The sequence below is a fragment of the Corvus kubaryi genome, unplaced genomic scaffold (assembly GCF_017639235.1).
Source record: "Corvus kubaryi isolate FWS band 111438036 unplaced genomic scaffold, C.kubaryi_AGA036_p1.0 74, whole genome shotgun sequence".
NCBI lineage: Eukaryota > Metazoa > Chordata > Aves > Passeriformes > Corvidae > Corvus > Corvus kubaryi.
This window is the reverse complement of record NW_024582061.1, coordinates 12,841,067-12,860,439: the sequence shown is the minus strand read 5'-3', so window position 1 is coordinate 12,860,439 and position 19,373 is coordinate 12,841,067. Positions and strand designations below refer to the sequence as shown.

Below are 19,373 nucleotides of genomic sequence, written 5' to 3'. Positions count from 1 at the left end.
GACATTATGCAGTGTTATTCCAAAAGTTGACTATTGAAGAAAATAATAAAACTTCATTAAACACTTGAAATCTGCAAACTTTCACATTGTTATGAAATCTGCCTTCAAATTTCATAACAAACGGATTAAGCCTGTGTAATTTGCTTGGAAAAAAGTATCAGTGTCCTTAAGCAAAGTCTCTAAATAGGGCACTACAAAGTTGAAGTTTGGGGATGGGGGATTTTTAGAGCTAGATGATTTTATTCTCCCTAGGGATCATGATTAGTCAGATTTTTTAAAAGCTATCATGATATACCAACAGGAAGTGTTTCGAGCACCAGGATATATATGTTGACATACAATTTATGGAATATGGAGTGAATAAGGAAAATAAAATCGTATCTCCGAAACAAAAAGAGAAGCAACATATGGAATAAATTGGTAGGAAAGGCAATTAAAATAAAAAGTATATAAAAAAAACTTGCAAAAGAGATCTAAACTTGCTCCTTGAGAAGAAGGGGACTGGACGGATAATAAAAATAGCAGGAAGGTAGGATTAAGATACATTTTGGAAGCGCAGGCATGTGAAGCCATATGGCCTTTTCCTGTTCCTAAACTATCTTAAGTTCTTTGAACTCTGTGTCTCAGAAGCCAGTCTGATAAACACAGCAGGAAGTTTGCAGATTAGAGTATTATGCCAGACTGAAACATTGTGTAATCGAAAGAAAAAAAAAAGAAAAAAGGAAAAAAAGAGCACACAAAGAATATTGCCAAGGAACAGACGCTTGCCTCCAAATCCATATTTACAGTACTATTAAAGTCAACATGAACATGCTTATCTGATTCCAAGCATATGTAAGACTTTCTGCCGACAGAAACCTGAAATTTCTTACTATCTCTCAGAAAGAAAGCCTTGATTTTAGCTTTTTTGCCAGGCAGTAAAACTCGGGAAATTTTCATATGTACCAAAAGGGCCATTCCCATTACAGCCACACGTACACTAGCAATTTTTAAAATGTGGAACCACAAAATGCTTCTAAGAAAAAGAAAAATGCACAGTACTCTTCAGCCCCTTTTCTCAGTCTCACAGAGCAGTTTGCAAACAAGAGAAAGTTCCCGAGCTCTGAGACATGAGAAGATTCTTCAGATGTGTCTCAACAGGATTTCCCCACTCTCCTGAAACACCTTAATCTAAACAGCAGATTCTTACCCAGTGATCCCAGATGTTACATAGTCCTTCCCTAGGTAGTTATAACCATGGCGAATAAGATCTTCACACACATCCTTAACTTTACTGCCACCAAAAGCTGTTCCATAGTGAAATCTACCATCAAGCACCCCAGCCTTTCCAGCTAGGAGTTCAATCAACTTTCCTACCTGTGAAAGAAAAGCAGAGTTAACAGCCTGGTCATTAGGACAGGCACATTGCTGGATTGGGCAAAGCACAAGTTAGTCAGGCAAAGTGACCCAGATGGCAGCCTGGGCTATTGCATGCAACAGGAGGAGTGGAAGAAGCCCAAGAACCAGGAGTGTAAAGGGGGAAAACTGGACTCATCACACGGTCTGGGAACATCTTTAAGGTCCCAAGTCAGGCAGTTCCACTTCTTCCAGTTATCTGAAAAATGGGCAGGATCCAGAGTGGCCATCTGCTGTAGGAAACAGCCTTGGAGAGTGACTCGCTGCAGTGCAGCAGGGGGAACAGAAGGGAAGATGCTAACAAAGGAAGAAAGGTCAGAGGCTGTATAAAGGAAGCACTGAGGTCCCACACAAAGGCCAGGTATTCAGTGCGACCCTGAAGCACAGGTGCAAAACTTGCCTCAGTTTCAGGGAGGCATGTATAATTTAAGAAGTTTTATAGGTCTGGACCTATAACTGAAGCTCCTCTACAACCTTCACCTCCCAGTCTGCCCCAGCCAAACTAGTGGGCACAGGCAATAGGGAAGGAAGAGGAAGAGCAAGAAATTTACAAACAGAAGGGGTGTAAGCGAAGTATTCAGTTGCATTCCTCTTAGCTTGACACAGAACAAAATGAGAACGATGCACAAAGAGCCTGCAACCCTACTCCTTTTACAGTAGGATGTTTCAAAACAGTGAAAACAGAGGGCTGACTCCTCATAGCAGAACAAGTGTCATGGCATGATGACTGGAGAATATTCTCAGTGAAATCATGCTTCAAGCTTTTTTGTCTCTAGTGGCTGATCCCCTTCTCTTTCCCTCTTGGGGGACGGTGTCTCTTGAATCGAGCAGCACCACTCACCGTCATACGCGATGGGAAGCCATGAGGGTTCATTATGATATCTGGGCAGATCCCTGTATCACAGAATGGCATGTCCTCCTGAGGAACAATCAGTCCACACACCCCTGCAGAAGAGAAAACATTTCAATTCACAAAACAGCAAACCACCAGCAGGGCTGACGCTCATCACCAGATTTTCTTCAGTGTTTTCCTCCTCCTCTCTTTCTCATGGATCACTTTTTACCCGGATTCATTATCATGACTGGTACTTCCAAACTGCAGAGTAGAAGAGAGCCCTTGTGACAGGACTGACAAAATAAGCATACCCTTACATAATGCTCCCAGTGATTTGTGAGTGAGCAAATTAGGGAAGAAAGCTTTGGATCCTATTTTCAGAAGCAACTAGAAACTTCTATCCAGTCAAACTGGAATATCTCAAGGGGGACCTAGTTTTTAAAGCTGATGCTATAATTTCCTGAAAGAAAAAAATTAAGAAATTTGGCCTCTTAGGTTACATCTTTGACCATACAAAATTATTATTGATTTGAAATTTATTTATCATATGTATCCCTGCTAAATACTGTCAATAAAAACACATCAAATGGGACGTTGACAGGGACTGAGAAGAGGTAAGTAGCGGAAAATGAATAAAAAAACAACAAAGATTTTTTTCTGGTAACATCTGTTTGCTGAGCAAAGACTGTTATCGATGAATTACCAAGTACAATCCACTCCACAGACTGATTTTACTTTGTCAGTCCATGAACACAAACTGTCCCTTTAAAAGTTTTGGAGGCTTTTTTCAGTCTCTATCAGTATTGGATATAAAACAAAGAAAACCCTCCAAACTCTAAAACTATTGCAGAAAGAATAAACAGGAACACGAAAACTCATTTAAAATGGTCTATCATACATCTCAAAACTTTCCTTCCAACCCTTACAACTTTCTATAGTGGATTCTGCAGATCAACATACTGCAGCCATAAATGATCAAGAGATCTAACATTCAAATTCAGGTGCTAAAATGCAGCTGCTTAAGCCCATACTCCTTTGAACCAAAGCTACTGTTTCAGCTGGACAATTTCTTCCAGAAGCCCTTAGAGCTGAAAAAGTCTGCAAGCTATTTGAGATCAGCCTGCCGCAACTGTGCCAGAGCACGCTTTGGGAACAGTCTTGGAGTGGAGGGGGCTCCTGGAAGACTGAGGGTACTGGTTACATCCCTAAAAAGGCATCCCCTGACCAGCCAGTTCACAGGGGGATATTGGCGTCTGCTCAGGAGGGAGCTCCTCTTCCACTGTCCAAGCAAGACAGGGATAGGTGTATGGGACAGTAGTTAATAGAATGAGAATGGTAAGTATGGGGGAAGGGAGCAGAAAAAAAAACGTCTGGGGCAAGGGTGTGTGTGCTGTTGTATTTAGTTTTTAAACCTATTGAAACTAATTTTCATTGTTCTACTGTGATAAATCAATAACATCCTTCCAGCCCTCCCTGCCAAGCAGCAATCATTTGCTGAAAATAAAAAAAAACCCAACTCAAACCAACCCACTACCTCTTCCTTGCACAGCTTTTTTTGTGCTAAAATTTTATACATAAATACTCTCTTATATGTGTATTATTGTGCATGCATTCTGCCTTATTTGCATTTACTTCTAAGAAAGCATTATGTTGCATCTGGACTTCACGGCACCTGTAAGCCAAAAATTAAATCTTAGCTAACTTAAAATTACTTTAGGCTCTGAAAACCTTTTATATGCCAAGCTGGTTCCCATAGCAGAGAGCCACTGTGTTGTTTGTTTTGTGTGAAAGTGAATGATAAAAGATCCATGAAATCGACACAGAAAGGCAGAACACCAGAAAGAACTGAGGGTTCTCCATCATAGCGGCTTCTACCCTCCGCTGACTTGTGTAACAATAGGACCTACACACCCAACTGCAGATCTAACACAGCTGTGCATTTCATTAGATGAAGAGCACTAGTGACACAAGTAAATAATTAACTTATTCTGGTCCGCTGACTGTGGTTATGAGACCAGTCATAGCTGACAGATTTTAATACAAGTTAACACAAAGACAGCATAATGAGCTTAGAAGTTAAAAACAAAATATTTAGACAGAATCCAGCAATGTGAAGCTCACTAGGCCATTTATAAAGTTTCTATTTTACAGAGAGGGAAAAAAAAAGGGAAAAAAGAAAAAAAGGGAAAGCTATAAAGCCTCAGTTCTAAGCTTCTGCATTTTACAAAGTTGCTGAGCCTGTAGCAGATCTATAGCATGTCTGTGTGTATTTAGAGGACAGAGAGAAACTTCTTCATAGCCTATGTTTTAAGAAAGTTCATTCAACTGTTAAAAAAGCTGAAAGACACCTTTCCTATATACAGTGCTACTTCTAAAAGCAAGTAACTGCAGTTTATTTCAAAATGTTATTTTGCAATCGCTTACTTTCAGAAGCTCTTTAGGAGATCAATGCTTGCAGGTCTACACTTTAAGCTCCTGAATTTGCTACTCTTTTTTATGCAGTAGAGCAGCACCAGGCAAGCAAACAGCTGCAAAAAAGCGATCAAATGAATTAATCCATGTAAGTGGAATTATCACTTGCAACTGGCTAATACAACAGTAAAGGAGTGGAGGCTGGATTTAAAACAGCCCCAAGTTCCAAGCCCTGCTCAAGTACGAACTGCATTTCACAACTGAGCTGCTCAACTACTCCCCATACAATATTCATAAATAAGGCACACTCAAACTAGGAGGCTGTTTTGCTCTGTGGCTCTTACTAGAGGTTAGTATTTCTTAATTGTTACTGATTTAGACATCACATGAAAATTGATCCCCAGCATTCATAAGAGGACATACAAAATAATTTGGTTTCATTCATTTCCCTCCCTGTCGCAATTTTTATATGCTGCATCTGAAATGAAGCAATACAACTTGAGACTAAATTCTATACTGCAGTGGGCCTGAATGGCTCTCACCTATACATTCTGATGTCTCATCTGGGACCAGAATCAAGTATTAACAACCAGAAAAGGCTGCAGCCAAAACAAAAAACAAAATGTGTTTTTTAATGTGGATTAACAAGAGGGTTATGTGCTTGAGCAAGAAAGCATCTAGCAACTTGCTACATCTCATTTCGTTTCAATTTAACAACAAATTAAATTTAAGAAAAAAACCTTTTGTGTATAAATTTTGTAATGTCACCTTAGAGGGAAAATCAGTGAAAATGCTAAGAAATTCTTTTATGATATCAAAAAGAAGGAAAAAAAAAAGTGGATTAATAAGCATGGCAGCTTAATGCAAGGGTAACAGTTTAAATTAGAATAACCTTAAATCAGACATCCACAGTGGTTTAACATGCAAGTATAGAACAGCCATAGGCAGTGTTTTTCAATGCTATTGTATGGCAGCCAATAAATGACAGCCCCCTGACTACGCTTGATGGCCCCCAGCCCCACACACGCTATCAGCATCAATGCTGACAGCATCTCAAACCCATGTACCTCCACAAGGCACTGACAGCATAAAGAGCCCCTCGCCCCTGTACTTTTGTCTGAGTTTCTTTCCCTAATCAGGAGAAACTCAGGTTTCCAGAGCTGGTACCTTTCGTGTGGCTGCTTTTACAGTTTGCTGACAAACACGAGCGCAGCCAGACTTGTAAAACCTCGGTTCGGCGCAGAGGGGGAAGGGGGGCGGCCGGGAGGGGGCAGGGACAGAACACAACAGTATGGGAAAGTTTTTCACCAGGCCACGATAAGGTGCCTTCTATACACACACACGCCAAATGAAAAAAAAAAAATCATCAAATAAGTCAAAACAACCTAATATAGAAAACTAATTACTACCAGCAGGAGGGACATTAGAAGCAAAGGAGACGATGTGAATAGAAGCAGCAGCAATACCAGTTTCTATCAGCAAGATAAAAAGAAGCGCATTACTAAACGTGCTTGTTTACTTATTCTAATGATACGGTGGTAAAAGAGCTAAAACTGACTTGAAAGGCATCTATTTTAGCTTTGCCAGTTTGCCAGAATTTGGAAATACTCTTGAGAAATAAGACTACGTCACATAATTAAGCAAAGTTGTAGCTGTAACACAGCGCTGTATGTTACGGACAAGTGACAGATTTGCAAAAATTAGTAAGGCTGAACAAAAAATGTACAGCTGCTTCAAAACTCTCTAATTACATACTGTGTTGGCTAACTAAGCATAAAAGAAGTCTTGAAGAAAAAAAAGTGCTGCATCACATAAGCTTTGTTCAGTATTGAATCATTCACTGATCTATCATATCACTTGCTACATCCCGTTTGACATAAGAGGTAAAGAACAGAATTAAAATTAACAGATAAATAATGCATAAGTAAACTTGATTAGTTTTCTTATTAAAAACATCACTCTAAATGAGAGGAGGTGCTAGAAGACAATACAGTTTGTACACTGCTTTCCCATGAGCTGCTGAATGGTCTGATGTGATAAATTTGCATAGTCTGAAGCACACAAAGAGCTGATTAATTGAAACCCTTACAATGCTTCTGGAAGCAGCTATTGTAAAACAATAACCATAGGAACTTTACAAAATACACATGGCTGAATGAGTCAAGAGCTTAATAAAATGTGTTTTCAGGATACACTATTTGGAAACAGAATTAGAGATTTTTATTCTGTGCCATAAAATGCTAAATCACCCTAATTTCAGAGGTTCAGTTGAGGATTTACTGAAAAGGTCAGAAGGTTACCTGTTTGCTGCTTGAGATAAAAAATGCAGTTATTTTCTTCTTAAGACAGCAAGCTAAGCAGCAGTTTTGTTAAAAATAAATAGAAAAAACAGTATGGGAAGTTTTAATGGCATTCTGACATTTTCTCAAATTCAACTTCCGAAGATAAAAATATGGCAAGAAATCCCTACCTTCAGTGATGCCTAATAACTACTAATCATCCCGCATTCCTGCAGTCGATTAAGAGCAAATTCCTTTTAATGCCACTTCAACCATTTAATTGCTATAAAACCACTGATGCTCTATTAGAGATAAAGTACTAAGTCTGACTTATAACATGGGGGGAAATGACACAAGTAGCCATTTAGAACTAACATTTCATTTTAAATGTTCTGCTTCTCCGTACTGTACAAGTGCCCACTAAAAGGAAAAAGATAAATTCATCTCCACTATGAAATTAGGCAAGCAGATGGCAGATGATCAAGCTAGTAAAAATTTCAGAAAGTAAGCAAGGTCAGACTTGCTTTGGTAGACAAGTGGTATTGTCATGAAGTTTATGTAGTTGATAATGCTGTGAATGGATTTTGTTTTGACACTAAAGAACACGGTTCATTTAGGAAAACAAAGACCATCTTTCATGAATTTAAACTTGCTTCCTTGTCTTTAGAGTTGTTTAAGTGCAGATACTTCAGAAAGGTTTAATCCTTTATCTTAGATCTTCAGCTATTAAAAAGCTTCTGTTTGCCAGTTCAAACAATCTCTTGCTTAAATACAGTTTTTCCACTCCTCAGGAATACTGTTCAGTATTGCTGCTTAGTTCTGTGATCTACAGGACCTTTGTTGGAGGTGTTAATCCTTTTTCACATGAGAGACTGAGAAATGTTCTTTCAGAGAAGTGTTATATTGCTTTTTTTCACATCAAAGGAGCCCAACTTTTTCCTCATTGTGACTTGTAGCAAAGCAAGAGGAAATCTGGAAATATAATAATTTACTTTGTATGGAACTCAGATGAAGCTTCTTTAGCTTAACAATCCTTTTGCCTTCTGTGCTTTGAAAAGTGACTTTGCTTGAGGAATACAAGATTAAAACAACAAAATAATTAACCAAAAAAGTTTCTTTATCCTTCTGGAAAATATATGATGCAACACAGTGAAAACAAAGTCCTGCAGTTCAGGACAACTACCAGAGAGGATTTATCTGTGAGACACTAGAAGCTTACTGACTTTACAGGCTATAGAGACAGTCCCAGACCAAAAGATCTTACTGCAACATTCAGTTTGAAGATTAATATTAAAATAAAGCAAAATATTTGCATTTCAGAAGACAACATGGTGGCCTCATTTGCTTGGGTTTTTTTCCTTCTCCCCATGTACTTCTTTCTTGAGAGGCACTGAAGGACAGGCAACCTTTTCCAGTCATCTTGGGAGGAGTGTACTTAAACCACGGACGCACGTGAAAAGAGGGTGTGGTGGACAGGCCAGAAGTGGTGACCCTTGCCAATACCATGTTGACATGTGAGAGGACACAAGGAAGGCAGCAAATACAGAGGCAGTGACATAGATCTGTATTATTACAGAGGCCTACAAAATCTACCTACATATTTAATGAAAGGCTTTTCTGTAACAAAAGGCTAAAGCTGGTTTGTGAGATTTAATCTGTTGTATCCCAGACGCTTTCTAATTCCCTTACTCTGCTTCCTTCTGCTCCAGTGACAAAGCACAGCTTTGAAATACATATCAATTTGGAATACAGCAAAAAGCCCATCAAAAAGTTTGAGACGTGGTTTGTGCAATCTCTTATTTTGCACATATTTCATTATTTAGAACCCACCACTACTACGATTCCCTGAAACCAAATCTCATCTTCACGCATTCCTTCTAGAAAATAAAAATATTACACGAAAAAGACTGCAATGCAGATAGCCATATGCTTTTCCTCCTTCCCACTGAACCAAGGTACTTGCTAGTTTAAGCTCATTACATGTTTAAGTGGCCCTATGACAGGCTTAAAGATAACAGTCACAAATTAAACTTGAAGTGGTAATCACCTGCATTCAGACCAAGACGAGAGAATCAATTCAGAGCTAATTACAAATTCTCTCAATAGAAAAAGTTAAACTGTTAGTATTATAATTTCTGTTTCATGATTGTCTATATTCTTCTGATATGACTGATCCTTGCCCAGTTTGATGTCAGAGGATGGTACTAGATGCAATGTTAAAAAGCTCTCAAAGGAGATTCTCCCTTTCCTTTTCATGCCTTTTCTCCAGTCCTGCTATTGTCAGTATTGGCTTCCTCATTGTACAGTTAAGCTGCAAAACAGTGAACTCCACTGTTCTTGTCAGTATTTTTTTCTTAGTATCTACCAAAAGTTATCTTCTCCTTTCTCCTGTTTAGTGTTACATCTTTTTCTATAATGCACTACAAAACTGAGAGGTTTATTGCCAGGAAGGCTAGTAAGTGAGTCCTAGCAAAATGTAATAATTTGGAATATGATCACTCCTCTGATCACAAGGGATTACTACAGATTGATGTACAGGATAGCTACAGGCACATGCCTGCAAACTCTGTAACAATGTAACTCTGTTGCAATGTTCCTGCTCCTATCTCCAAAACCAAGCTGAAAGTGACATTCTAAATAATTGATGGGTTTGGCTTATTATTACTACAGGTCCCAAGCACAGACACTGGGTGATCAGCCACTGTTAACCTGATGAAATGCCAGGCATAATTATAGGTGCCCTTAAAGTTTCCTACAGCATTTAGGATATTGCTTTTCATCACCCTGGGATTTCCACAGGTAGTTGCTTGCTCTAGGCTGTTAGATGTCTTATGTTCCTTTTGTCATATGGAAGGCCCTTAGCACCCTAAAGCCATACTGCAGCCTACCTGACACAATTCTGCTTCCTTCTGTCATTCTTCTCACTCGTGGGTTCTACATTTGTGGAGCACTCTTTTTATTAATTTTTGGAGGGATATGAAAATCAGTTCTATTTACATTCTGTTCAACTATTTCAATAGGTGCATTTTAATAGCTTAAACTAGGAGAAAAACCTAACCTGCTTAAATTTTTCATGCAAATCCCTGCAAATATTTATCATGATTAACCAAGAGGCTTCTTTAATATAATTCACAGGCTTTTTTAAAAAATTCTAATAAGAAAATTTGTCCTGCACAGTACTGATTGTACTGTTATATAATAACTTGCTGCTAAAATGCTAAAATGCATACCACTTATAAGGAGAAGGGTCCAATTAGACAAAGCTACATCAAGAAATAGGTGCTGCTCTAACAATGCTCACAGGCTTTTAAGCACTGCACAACTTCACCGTGTATGAGACTAAATAAGTATTTGAAAGAGAATCTACACAAAATTTTCCTGGAGGAGGATCTTCCTTAAGAAAAGGAAAGAATGGGGCAGTTGAACCATTCCAATTGCTCAACTCTTTCTGTTTGCCTCTAAAGCTAATGATCTTCCTCCCCTCACTTACCAAAACTATCCTATAAGGCTGTAGGGCAAGAACTTGACTCAATTTTATAAGGAAAGTCAAGTATGCACTGCTGCATCTTTACTTTTTTAAAACCTTCAACAGTACTGGTTTCCAAATCACTTGGGGACTCTGTGGGAATAGCTTTGTATTTTTAGATCAAAAGCCATATAAAATCAAGAAAAATATTTCAATGCTTATCAGAAGAGCTTCTCTTCCTTAGTAACAACAGAAACAAAGGAAGTATTCCCTGAGAACACAGAGCTTCAAAAACCAGTTTTGTGGGTCTGTGGAAAGACACTGTGGAATTACAAGTGACCTGGGAGAGAGCTGCAAGTACTGAGAAAGCATTAGCAAGTATTAGGTACTCTTAACAGATAACACACAAACTTGAAGCAACATCTAGTAACAGCTGTCATTGTGATCAACTACTGCCTTTTGCACCCATTTTACCTCTTCTGATTGACAGGTTTGCTGTAGGTAGATGTCCTGACCACCTAACCTGGACGCTACAGAAATGTGGATTACTGTGGTTAGCTCTGTATCTCATGACAAGGATGCAGCCTTTCACTTCAGTTACACCTGGCCAGTAGTTATTAAGACAGGATCACAAGGGGTGTACAGGCTGCAGTAGAAAGGATTTGGTAATATCAACCTCTTTGCCTCTCCATCACATCTGACAAGAGACCAAGGAATGTTCTCAAGCCAAAGTAAGAGCTAAAAATTTAACAACGCTCAGGTAATAGCACGGCACATACACTAAGGCAGAAGGTCATGCTGTGAATACTACAAATCTCGATTTTCCAAGACTACAGAATGATGAGAACGTGTCAAAACCTGTCCCACACTGACACCAATAGGAACAAAACATGCTTTTAAGTTGGTTACAGTCAGACTGTTTTCAGTCACTTCTTTCTTAACACTCTTCCAACTCTTTTGAGATTCAGAGGATGATCTGAGACTCATATTTTTTTACATTCAGGTCAAAGGTAGTTCACTGCTTTTTTTCAGCAGATATGGAAGAAGGTTCCTGATTTTCATTTTCCTAGTAACATTAGAACTTGAGAACTGCATGCCACCAACAGCTTCCTAGTAGGTACTCATTTTCAGGTTTTGGTTTGAAGATCCAGAGGTGCTCCAGATCACGTCCCAGGTGTATTTTTAAAAAACATTCTCCCTTTCTTTCTGCTCTCTGCTGGTGCACTCCTAGTTGTGTTCCTGATTTGCTTCCCTTTTACACCATGGTCCTGAGCTATCTACCTGCAGTCTTGCCTTTAGAGCAGAACGTCTGTACCGACCTGCAAACATCTCAGTTTCATCTCTCATCTTTTCTGTCCCTTCAGAATCTCTCCAGTCTCTCCCTTGATAACCCACTGACAAATCTATCACCTAAACCCAAATTCTCACTTAGGAAAAAAGCCCAACCAAACCTCAAAACCTGTTCTTGTTTAAAATGGGCAACTACTGTATTTTCCAGATTCATAGATCAACCGAGAGTTGTTTTTGCCAATACTTCTCTGTTTCAGTAACATCATTGCTAAATTAGGTGAACTTAATCAAAAAAAGGGATACGGGCTTCTATCACTGTATTCATAAAAGATCTGAACCAATCAATGGAAACATACATGATGATATTATGTATGTATAGTAGGCATATACAACATGAATTTATTTTTATTAAATGTGTCCTTTACCTTTCTGCCCATGACGACTGCTAAATTTATCTCCAATTTCTGGACGTCTGGTTTGCCTCAGCAACATTTTGATCAAGAAAGCATCTTCGGCATTTGATGAAATCATTACTTTTTCAATGTAAGAATCAGTGGCGCCTTTGTAGCTAGTAAAAGAAGCCAGAACATTAATTTTATTTCGATGAACCAAACACAAGTTACAGACAACTATCTGTATTATACTATCTAGGTAGGCTCCTGACCAAACTGTAATCATTATGGAACTTATATATGGGGAGAAAAGATCTTATATATATATATACACACATATATATATATATATGTTTATGTATGTATGCTTACATATAAGTTCCAGAGTATAGCATATTTCTGGAAAAAAAAAATTTAAGAGCTACAATAGGAACTAAGGGAGAATTAAGCTGAACTTGTAAAGAACAAGGTATATTTTTTTTCACATGGGCTCTTCTTGACAGCAAAAACTTTCTCATATATTGCAAATTTCTTGATCTTCCATTAAACAAACAAAAGCCAAATATAGTTATAGTTGAAGAAGGGAGTTTTCTAGAATTGAATATTTTCTCCAACACCTCTCTCCTTCATGTAATTTGCCCAGCTCTAAAGTTATATTGTAACATACGTTACTGGCACATCTTTGTACTGTGGCTGCTGAGGCACACTGCTTCCTTCCAGAGGTGTCTGGGTCACAGTTGGCATAGATTTGTTCACAAGGACTTGCTTATTTTCTACTTTTTCACCTACAGAGAACAAGAAGAAAAAGCACCATGAAAATGTGTCTGTGTTAGAAATATATTTCAAGCTTTTAAAAAAAATGTAAGATGGAAGACAAATTGGGAGGAATATGCCCAAGAAGTATGCTCTATTATTTTATTAAATATTGAATGGTAAGAGAATCACTAAACCAGCTTTCTTTGTTAAACCAAATCCGAACAGCTAGCATGCTGGGTGCACTATGAGAACAGCTATTCACCATACCCTGGGTCAAAAGACTGCACAAAACCATCTGAAGTCATCTGCTCTAAGTATGGAGAAAATTAACAGGGAACACTTTAAATGACAAATTTTAGAAATTCACACCTAAATTTGAGACAGCCCACCATTCCACAGTGAGCTGTGCAAGACTACTCTCAATCTCTCCTTGCATTTACATATTTCTATTGATACTGGTGTCATACACAGCTTTTCCCTGCTCCATTCCCCTATCCTGCCCTTTACATTGAAAACCAGATCAGTAAGATGCCCAATGATACAACTGCACACCAAGTACCTACCTCCCACCTCCTCCACTAAATTACACTGAACTTCAGCCTGTTTCTCTTCTGTCCACATGAACTATCTCAAATAGGTTTTTACCTACATGCTGAGAACAGTCTCAGTCTGGAGTCCAGCCCAGTCCTATCTATCCAATACTTCAGAAGATTCTTGCCTTTTTTCTTAATTAACTTTGAAAGCTCCATTGTGATGTGTTGAAGAGCAAAATTGACCCAATTGTGCTACTATAATGGAATTAAGTTTAGTGCCCTTTAAGACACATTTCTTACTAGATCTTAGCAGATCTATTAAGCCATTTTCTAACTAAAGGATGACAGTATGGGAGGATTCTTTCTCAAATCTATTACTGCTGGAAAGTCATACACCTATCTTTGTATTTCTATTTATTTATTTTCTTATCTCTCTCAAAACATCTTTCTAAAGTGTTAAAACCACAAGGTTTTACTTCCTCAAACAACTGCATTCACTGATATCTTGCTAGGAGATTTTGATACATGAAATCAAAATAATAAGAAATCTATCTCTATCCTTATGGAAACAACAGTACATGACAGACAAACAAAAAAAAGCTACGGTACTAAAAACTTGCCAGTTTGGGAATATAACAATACAAATTCTAACGCTTCAGTAGATTCACATTATTGAAGACTCACTCTTCTACTTAAGTATAAAGCTACCTTTTTTCATGCATAAACCACTCCTACCCCCCACCAATGACTGGTAACATGCTGCTTTCAGGAACCAACTTTTTAAAATTTTCCATTACAATGGTGTCATCTTCAAGACAAAAAAACTCCCCAAACGCTAAGTATAAAACAAGGTGCACAGGAAATACTGACAGAACATTAATTTCCACTTAGACAATGACCATGCCATGAGTGAACATGCAGTCTGACCTACCTGGAGAGCAGATACCATCAGCATCTAAAATCTCGTGGCGCCAGATTGGTTTACGGGTAGCTGCATCCAGCATCGGCCCCATCACTTTATCAAATGTCTGGTTTGTGTAACGCTTCAGCGTACACTTGGCATTCTTGTACACAAGACACCTCCCGAAACCTAAAATGGAACACAAACTCATCTGCCTAGGAGTTCAAAGATCCTTTAGAACACATGATCAGAATGAACCAAGAAGTCTGATCCACCTGCTGAGCTACAGAATATGAAATATTTTTCATTAGTTAGATTATTCATTAGCTTGAATATGCATAACGTTGTACGTGGGTACCTAGTGGTGCACAATTTAAACATCAGATCATGTATGCTGCTTTTTTTTAGATAGTGCACTACAGTCTAATCCTGAACTGTGCTAATCTGCCTCTGTATCTCTGCACATACATGCACACATCATTTCTCTTGAATCGTTTTTGTGGTCTCCAGGAAGATGTAACATGGGAGAGGAGACTGTAACAGGGGGAGAGCAGCACCCCTTCCTTTCATGAGGTCTAAGAAACCTGAACTTTTACTCGTGTTTGTGGCTGGCATAAGATAGCCTACCAGGAAAGTACTGAGCAAGTGTTTAGTATAATCAACCCATTACTCTTTTTTCCCTCAGCTGAAAGTATTCTGAATTACCTGTTATTATAAAATAACAGGTTTTGGGCTTTAGATGAGAAAAGTAGAATCTCTGGAATTTCTCTACAAGTACAGCAACTAACCACAATACTAGAGACTTTAATCACATTTAGAACTACAGAGAGCCAAGAGCAAGGCTTGCTAATAATCCTGCATTATTTTAGTTCATTTGAAAGATGGTTGTGGCCACATACAGTACATCTATATCTTTAGATTATGTCAAGTAATTCCTGACAAGCACCACAGTCCCTGTTAAATGTTACCAGTCTGCCAGAAAAGAAAACATTCAGTTTTAAATCATGCCTGTTGTTGTTTTAGAAAAGGAGGCATAAATTAAATGCAGCAGACATTAATGCCAAAGATACATGTCTAGGAATACTATTATTGCTGCCTAGCAACTAGGAGGAAGGGAGCTGGGGAGGGGGGGAATAAAGTGATGGAAGAATCTGATTTTGGCCACCCGAAACTAAAACCAATTTGATCACTGCACTACGCCTGCTCTCATAGGAATTTATTTAGAAAAGGGAGAGAAGAGAGACTAAGTTTTCAGGCAACTCTCCTCCAGCCCTCAGCAGCATTAATACGAAGTGCTGAAGAAGTGTAGAGAGTGCGAGACAGGCTAGACCTACACAGACATGGGCCCCTGTTAGTTAACCTTCCCTTTGGTACTTATGTACTTTTAGTACATACACTGCACCACAGATTTGGTATTTTAAGGAAGCAGGTTAATTAATTTGGCTCTGCATAAACACTAGATTATTTTGCTTTAGACAATACTATTATTTTCTCTCAGAAAGTAGGCAATACTGCTATTGCACCCTCAGAACACCAAGTTCCCAAAGATACAAACTGCCTCGGGTTGTATTCCTTTCCTAAATACATTCACAAGTCTAATTTCATCTACTGCTTTTGTTACTGGTGGAAATAATGAGACCTCTCTGTTAGTAATGAACAAAGGTTCAGGCAACCATCTAAAAAGCAAGCCCAACAGAACAGATTAACTCATGCCTTATGCTTTTGGTAAACTAAGTACTTACACTTTTTTATTTGAGGTCAGAAGTTAGCCTTTTTGTCTTATAATATCCTGACTCAGAAGTTTATATGCATGTTGGCAACTTCACCACACTATTGTATGCATGGAGTTACAATCACTAATACAGAAAACAAACAAAAGCATTCAAAGCAGTTTGGGAATTCAATTTCTTAACTGGAGATCTAATGCTCGTAACTGCAATACAAGTTACTAAAGGATAACACAAGGAGAAAACAAGTTTATAAGAATATATATTGGAACACACACTGGAGAAGTGGGAAAAAGTTGATGGATCTTACCTCTGTCCAAAGAGGCCTTATTTAAGACAAGAGCATCTTCAATATCATAGCCACTGTAGCTCATCACAGCGACTGTGGCATTCTGTCCAGCAGGGAGTTTCTCAAAATCTATCAGTTCTATTGTTTTTGTTTTTACCATTGGCTTCTGTGGATAGGCTAGCAGATACATCAGAGTATCTATCCTGTTTCTTTGGTTGTATCCAATAGTACCTGCATGTAAAAGAAAAACAAAAGCAGTGAACATTAGTGACTATTCTAGAAATGTTTTGGGTAAAAAATCACCAAAAAGCAAATTAATTAAAATCACACAGAAATCCTTCAAGAAAAGAAGGGGAAAAATAATAAAAGAATCCAAACCAAAACAACTTTACATTATTATATTTAAATAAATATATAAGTAGTTTCTTAATTTAAGCTTCCAGAAGAATTATTCATTTTCTCTTAAAGAGGAAAAAACTAAACATCAATATAAAAAGAACAATAACAAAAGAAATAAAAGCTGTTTGACTAAATGCAAATAAGATGGTTTTTTTTAATCACAACACTGAATCCTGCAAGTATGAAGTTTCCTTTTATTGTTCTCATAGCCACCAGGTTTGGGTTTTTTTGTGGAGTTCAACTTGTCTTTCAGAGACCTGATCCAAAATTTCATGAGAATCAACAGAAAGACTATTGCTGAGTTCAAGAGAAACTGTGGATCAAGCTCTTCATCCTCAACATCACATTTCCTTCATTTTTTGGGCAATAATTAGTTCCACAGCAGCCTGTGTTAGAATGTGACAAAGTATTAACAAAGCACACCACTAGCAGCAGCCAAGTCTGATTTATTTTCTGAAATTAGAAGCATCATTGATAGAAAGACTACAGTAGAAGTCTACTCGTAATATGTTTGTCTTTTTACATGAAATTAATTTTAAATTTACAGTTCAGAATTCAACCTTTTGTATAGACCTCCCAGCTTGAGACTGAAATTTTTGGCCCTGTCCCATCAGAATGCCAAAGTGTCTCCTGAAATCTGAGGAAAAAATAATTAACACCCAGCAGGGAAACATAAACCGTTGTGTAGCAGAACAAAAGTTAAGGCAATCATATGTTATTGGAGTTTGCTGTACCAAGACTATGCTATGTCTCTAAGCAATTCAGAAATTACAGTCTGAAAAGTTAACATTTTAAAGTTTTAAGCGCTAAATATTCTGCAGTACTTGTGCTTAGGATGTAAGTCTTTCAAAACCCTTCCATTTTCTCCTGCAATTTCAGAGTCTGGCTGCTTTCTTGGAAAGGTCAAGGCAGTCAGTGTATAAGGAAGACTTCATATAGCCAGGAAGCACATCTGAACACAAATCTGCTCACTAGGGAGGTCAGCTTCACATTTTACATGCACCTACTTGCAATTCCCATTTACATAAAATGTCTAGAAAATCAAACTATAAAACCATTTCCAAAGACCTATCCTGTCCTTAGCACTAAGCTCTCTCCTAAACCACAACAGGTCTACCCTCCCAAGGACAAGAATGGAGAGAGAGCTCAACAGCTACCATCTGAAAATGAACTGTTACAGCTGGCCTGGACTTTCCCTGGTTCTAGAAAGTAGATTCAATGACGTGGGCACAGCATTTTCAAATGACAAAAAAAATCTGGCAGAGTTGACAGGCTTTACTTGTCTCTTGCTTTTTAGTAGTTGCTTTTCTGTCTTTTTCTTGGATAATCATCCATGAAAAGTATTTTTTTGTCTCCAGTAAGACACAAGCTGGTAGGGCCTGGATTCCTCAACACTGAAGACCTTTGCAGTCCCACCCTGCAAGGCCCACCACCTGAAGGCCCCACTATCTCTGATATTATCTTAGAATTCAATTAGACATTGTTCCCATTCTACTTTTGACTCAAAACCCCTGCTTTCCTAGTATACAGATAAGAAAATGTGCTTACAAATTAAAAACTTAAGAGGTTTAGACCATTTTCCCCCTCTGTATCTAGAATGAATAATTTGTGTCCTTTCAGGATAGGTTGCAGTGAAGCTCAGTTTAAATGTTTCACAGATAGGTACATTTTCCTGGTGTTGAGAGAACTCTTTCCAAGAGAAAGTCATGCCAAACATCACTTTCAAAACGCTTGCAATTTTTTTCTCCTCTGAGATGCTGTACCTGCTATGGTTCACTGGTTAGGGATGCTAAGACAGGATGAGGTCTGGAGCACCAGTTTTACCCATCTTTTACACTTTAAGGGTGTCCTTTACACCCCAGTAACAATCTGTGGAAGTCCTCTATACATCAAGGATTTCAGACGACACTTTTACATATTTCAGGTAACACAAATGATTTCTTTAAAAATGTTTCACGTATTTCAAAACTGGCATTTTTCTCAGCAGTTCAGATAAGCCTAACAGAACTGCTACTGTCTGGGAGCCAGAAGCAACTGACATTACTGAGATTGTGAGTCTCAATAATGAACTGTATTCAGGCTATTCTTCAGGAGGTGAATGCTGTATCAAATGGAAAACATATACATATATATCAATGACAGATATCCTAGCAGGAAAAACACTGGTTAGAGAGTGATTCTAGAGCACAAATTAAATAAATTAGCCAAAAAGCATGCCATATATCAGCAGTATTATTCCTGATTGCTAGGATTTAATGGTTATACAAATAATGCTTTCTCTAAACTGGGCTAACAAACCACAGCCTCAAACCACAATCTGCTTATTTCAAATAAAGCAGCAGCTCTCTTCAGAGGACTGGTGTGTTAGGACGAGCCCTCTGTGTGGGCGCTGAAATGAAGGAAGTCACTAGCTTTATTTCTGTTTTCTCTCTGAAAGAACAGAGCCCTTGTTTGCTCCAGCCAAACAACCAAGCAAAAGTAAAGTATAATTAAAGTTCACCATAACAAACCCTGCTCACAATGACTCGCATTTATAATTAGCCCAACAGCAAGAACCAATTTTTTTCATTGGTAATTAGCCCTGGTTAAAGCAAAACACACAAGGTTGACCTGGATACAACAAAGATCATTTTCTTGCTTTTCTCAGTACTTGATACATTGTGAATGCACGTGTGCATTCTTTCCTTTTTTCCGTTTCC

General features: G+C 38.2%; 1 protein-coding gene across 1 annotated transcript in view; it reads right to left on the bottom strand.

The window, feature by feature from the left end:
• Window positions 1–19,373, bottom strand: part of POLR3B (RNA polymerase III subunit B) — a 72,681-nt gene that overhangs the window by 11,155 nt on the left and 42,153 nt on the right. The window contains exons 20-25 of the mRNA XM_042050777.1: window positions 16,297–16,506; window positions 14,290–14,448; window positions 12,737–12,854; window positions 12,103–12,245; window positions 2,237–2,340; window positions 1,190–1,356 (exon numbers count right to left, since the gene is read on the bottom strand). Coding sequence (XP_041906711.1) covers window positions 1,190–1,356; window positions 2,237–2,340; window positions 12,103–12,245; window positions 12,737–12,854; window positions 14,290–14,448; window positions 16,297–16,506 — 901 coding nt within the window. The remainder of the gene's footprint in view (window positions 1–1,189; window positions 1,357–2,236; window positions 2,341–12,102; window positions 12,246–12,736; window positions 12,855–14,289; window positions 14,449–16,296; window positions 16,507–19,373) is intronic.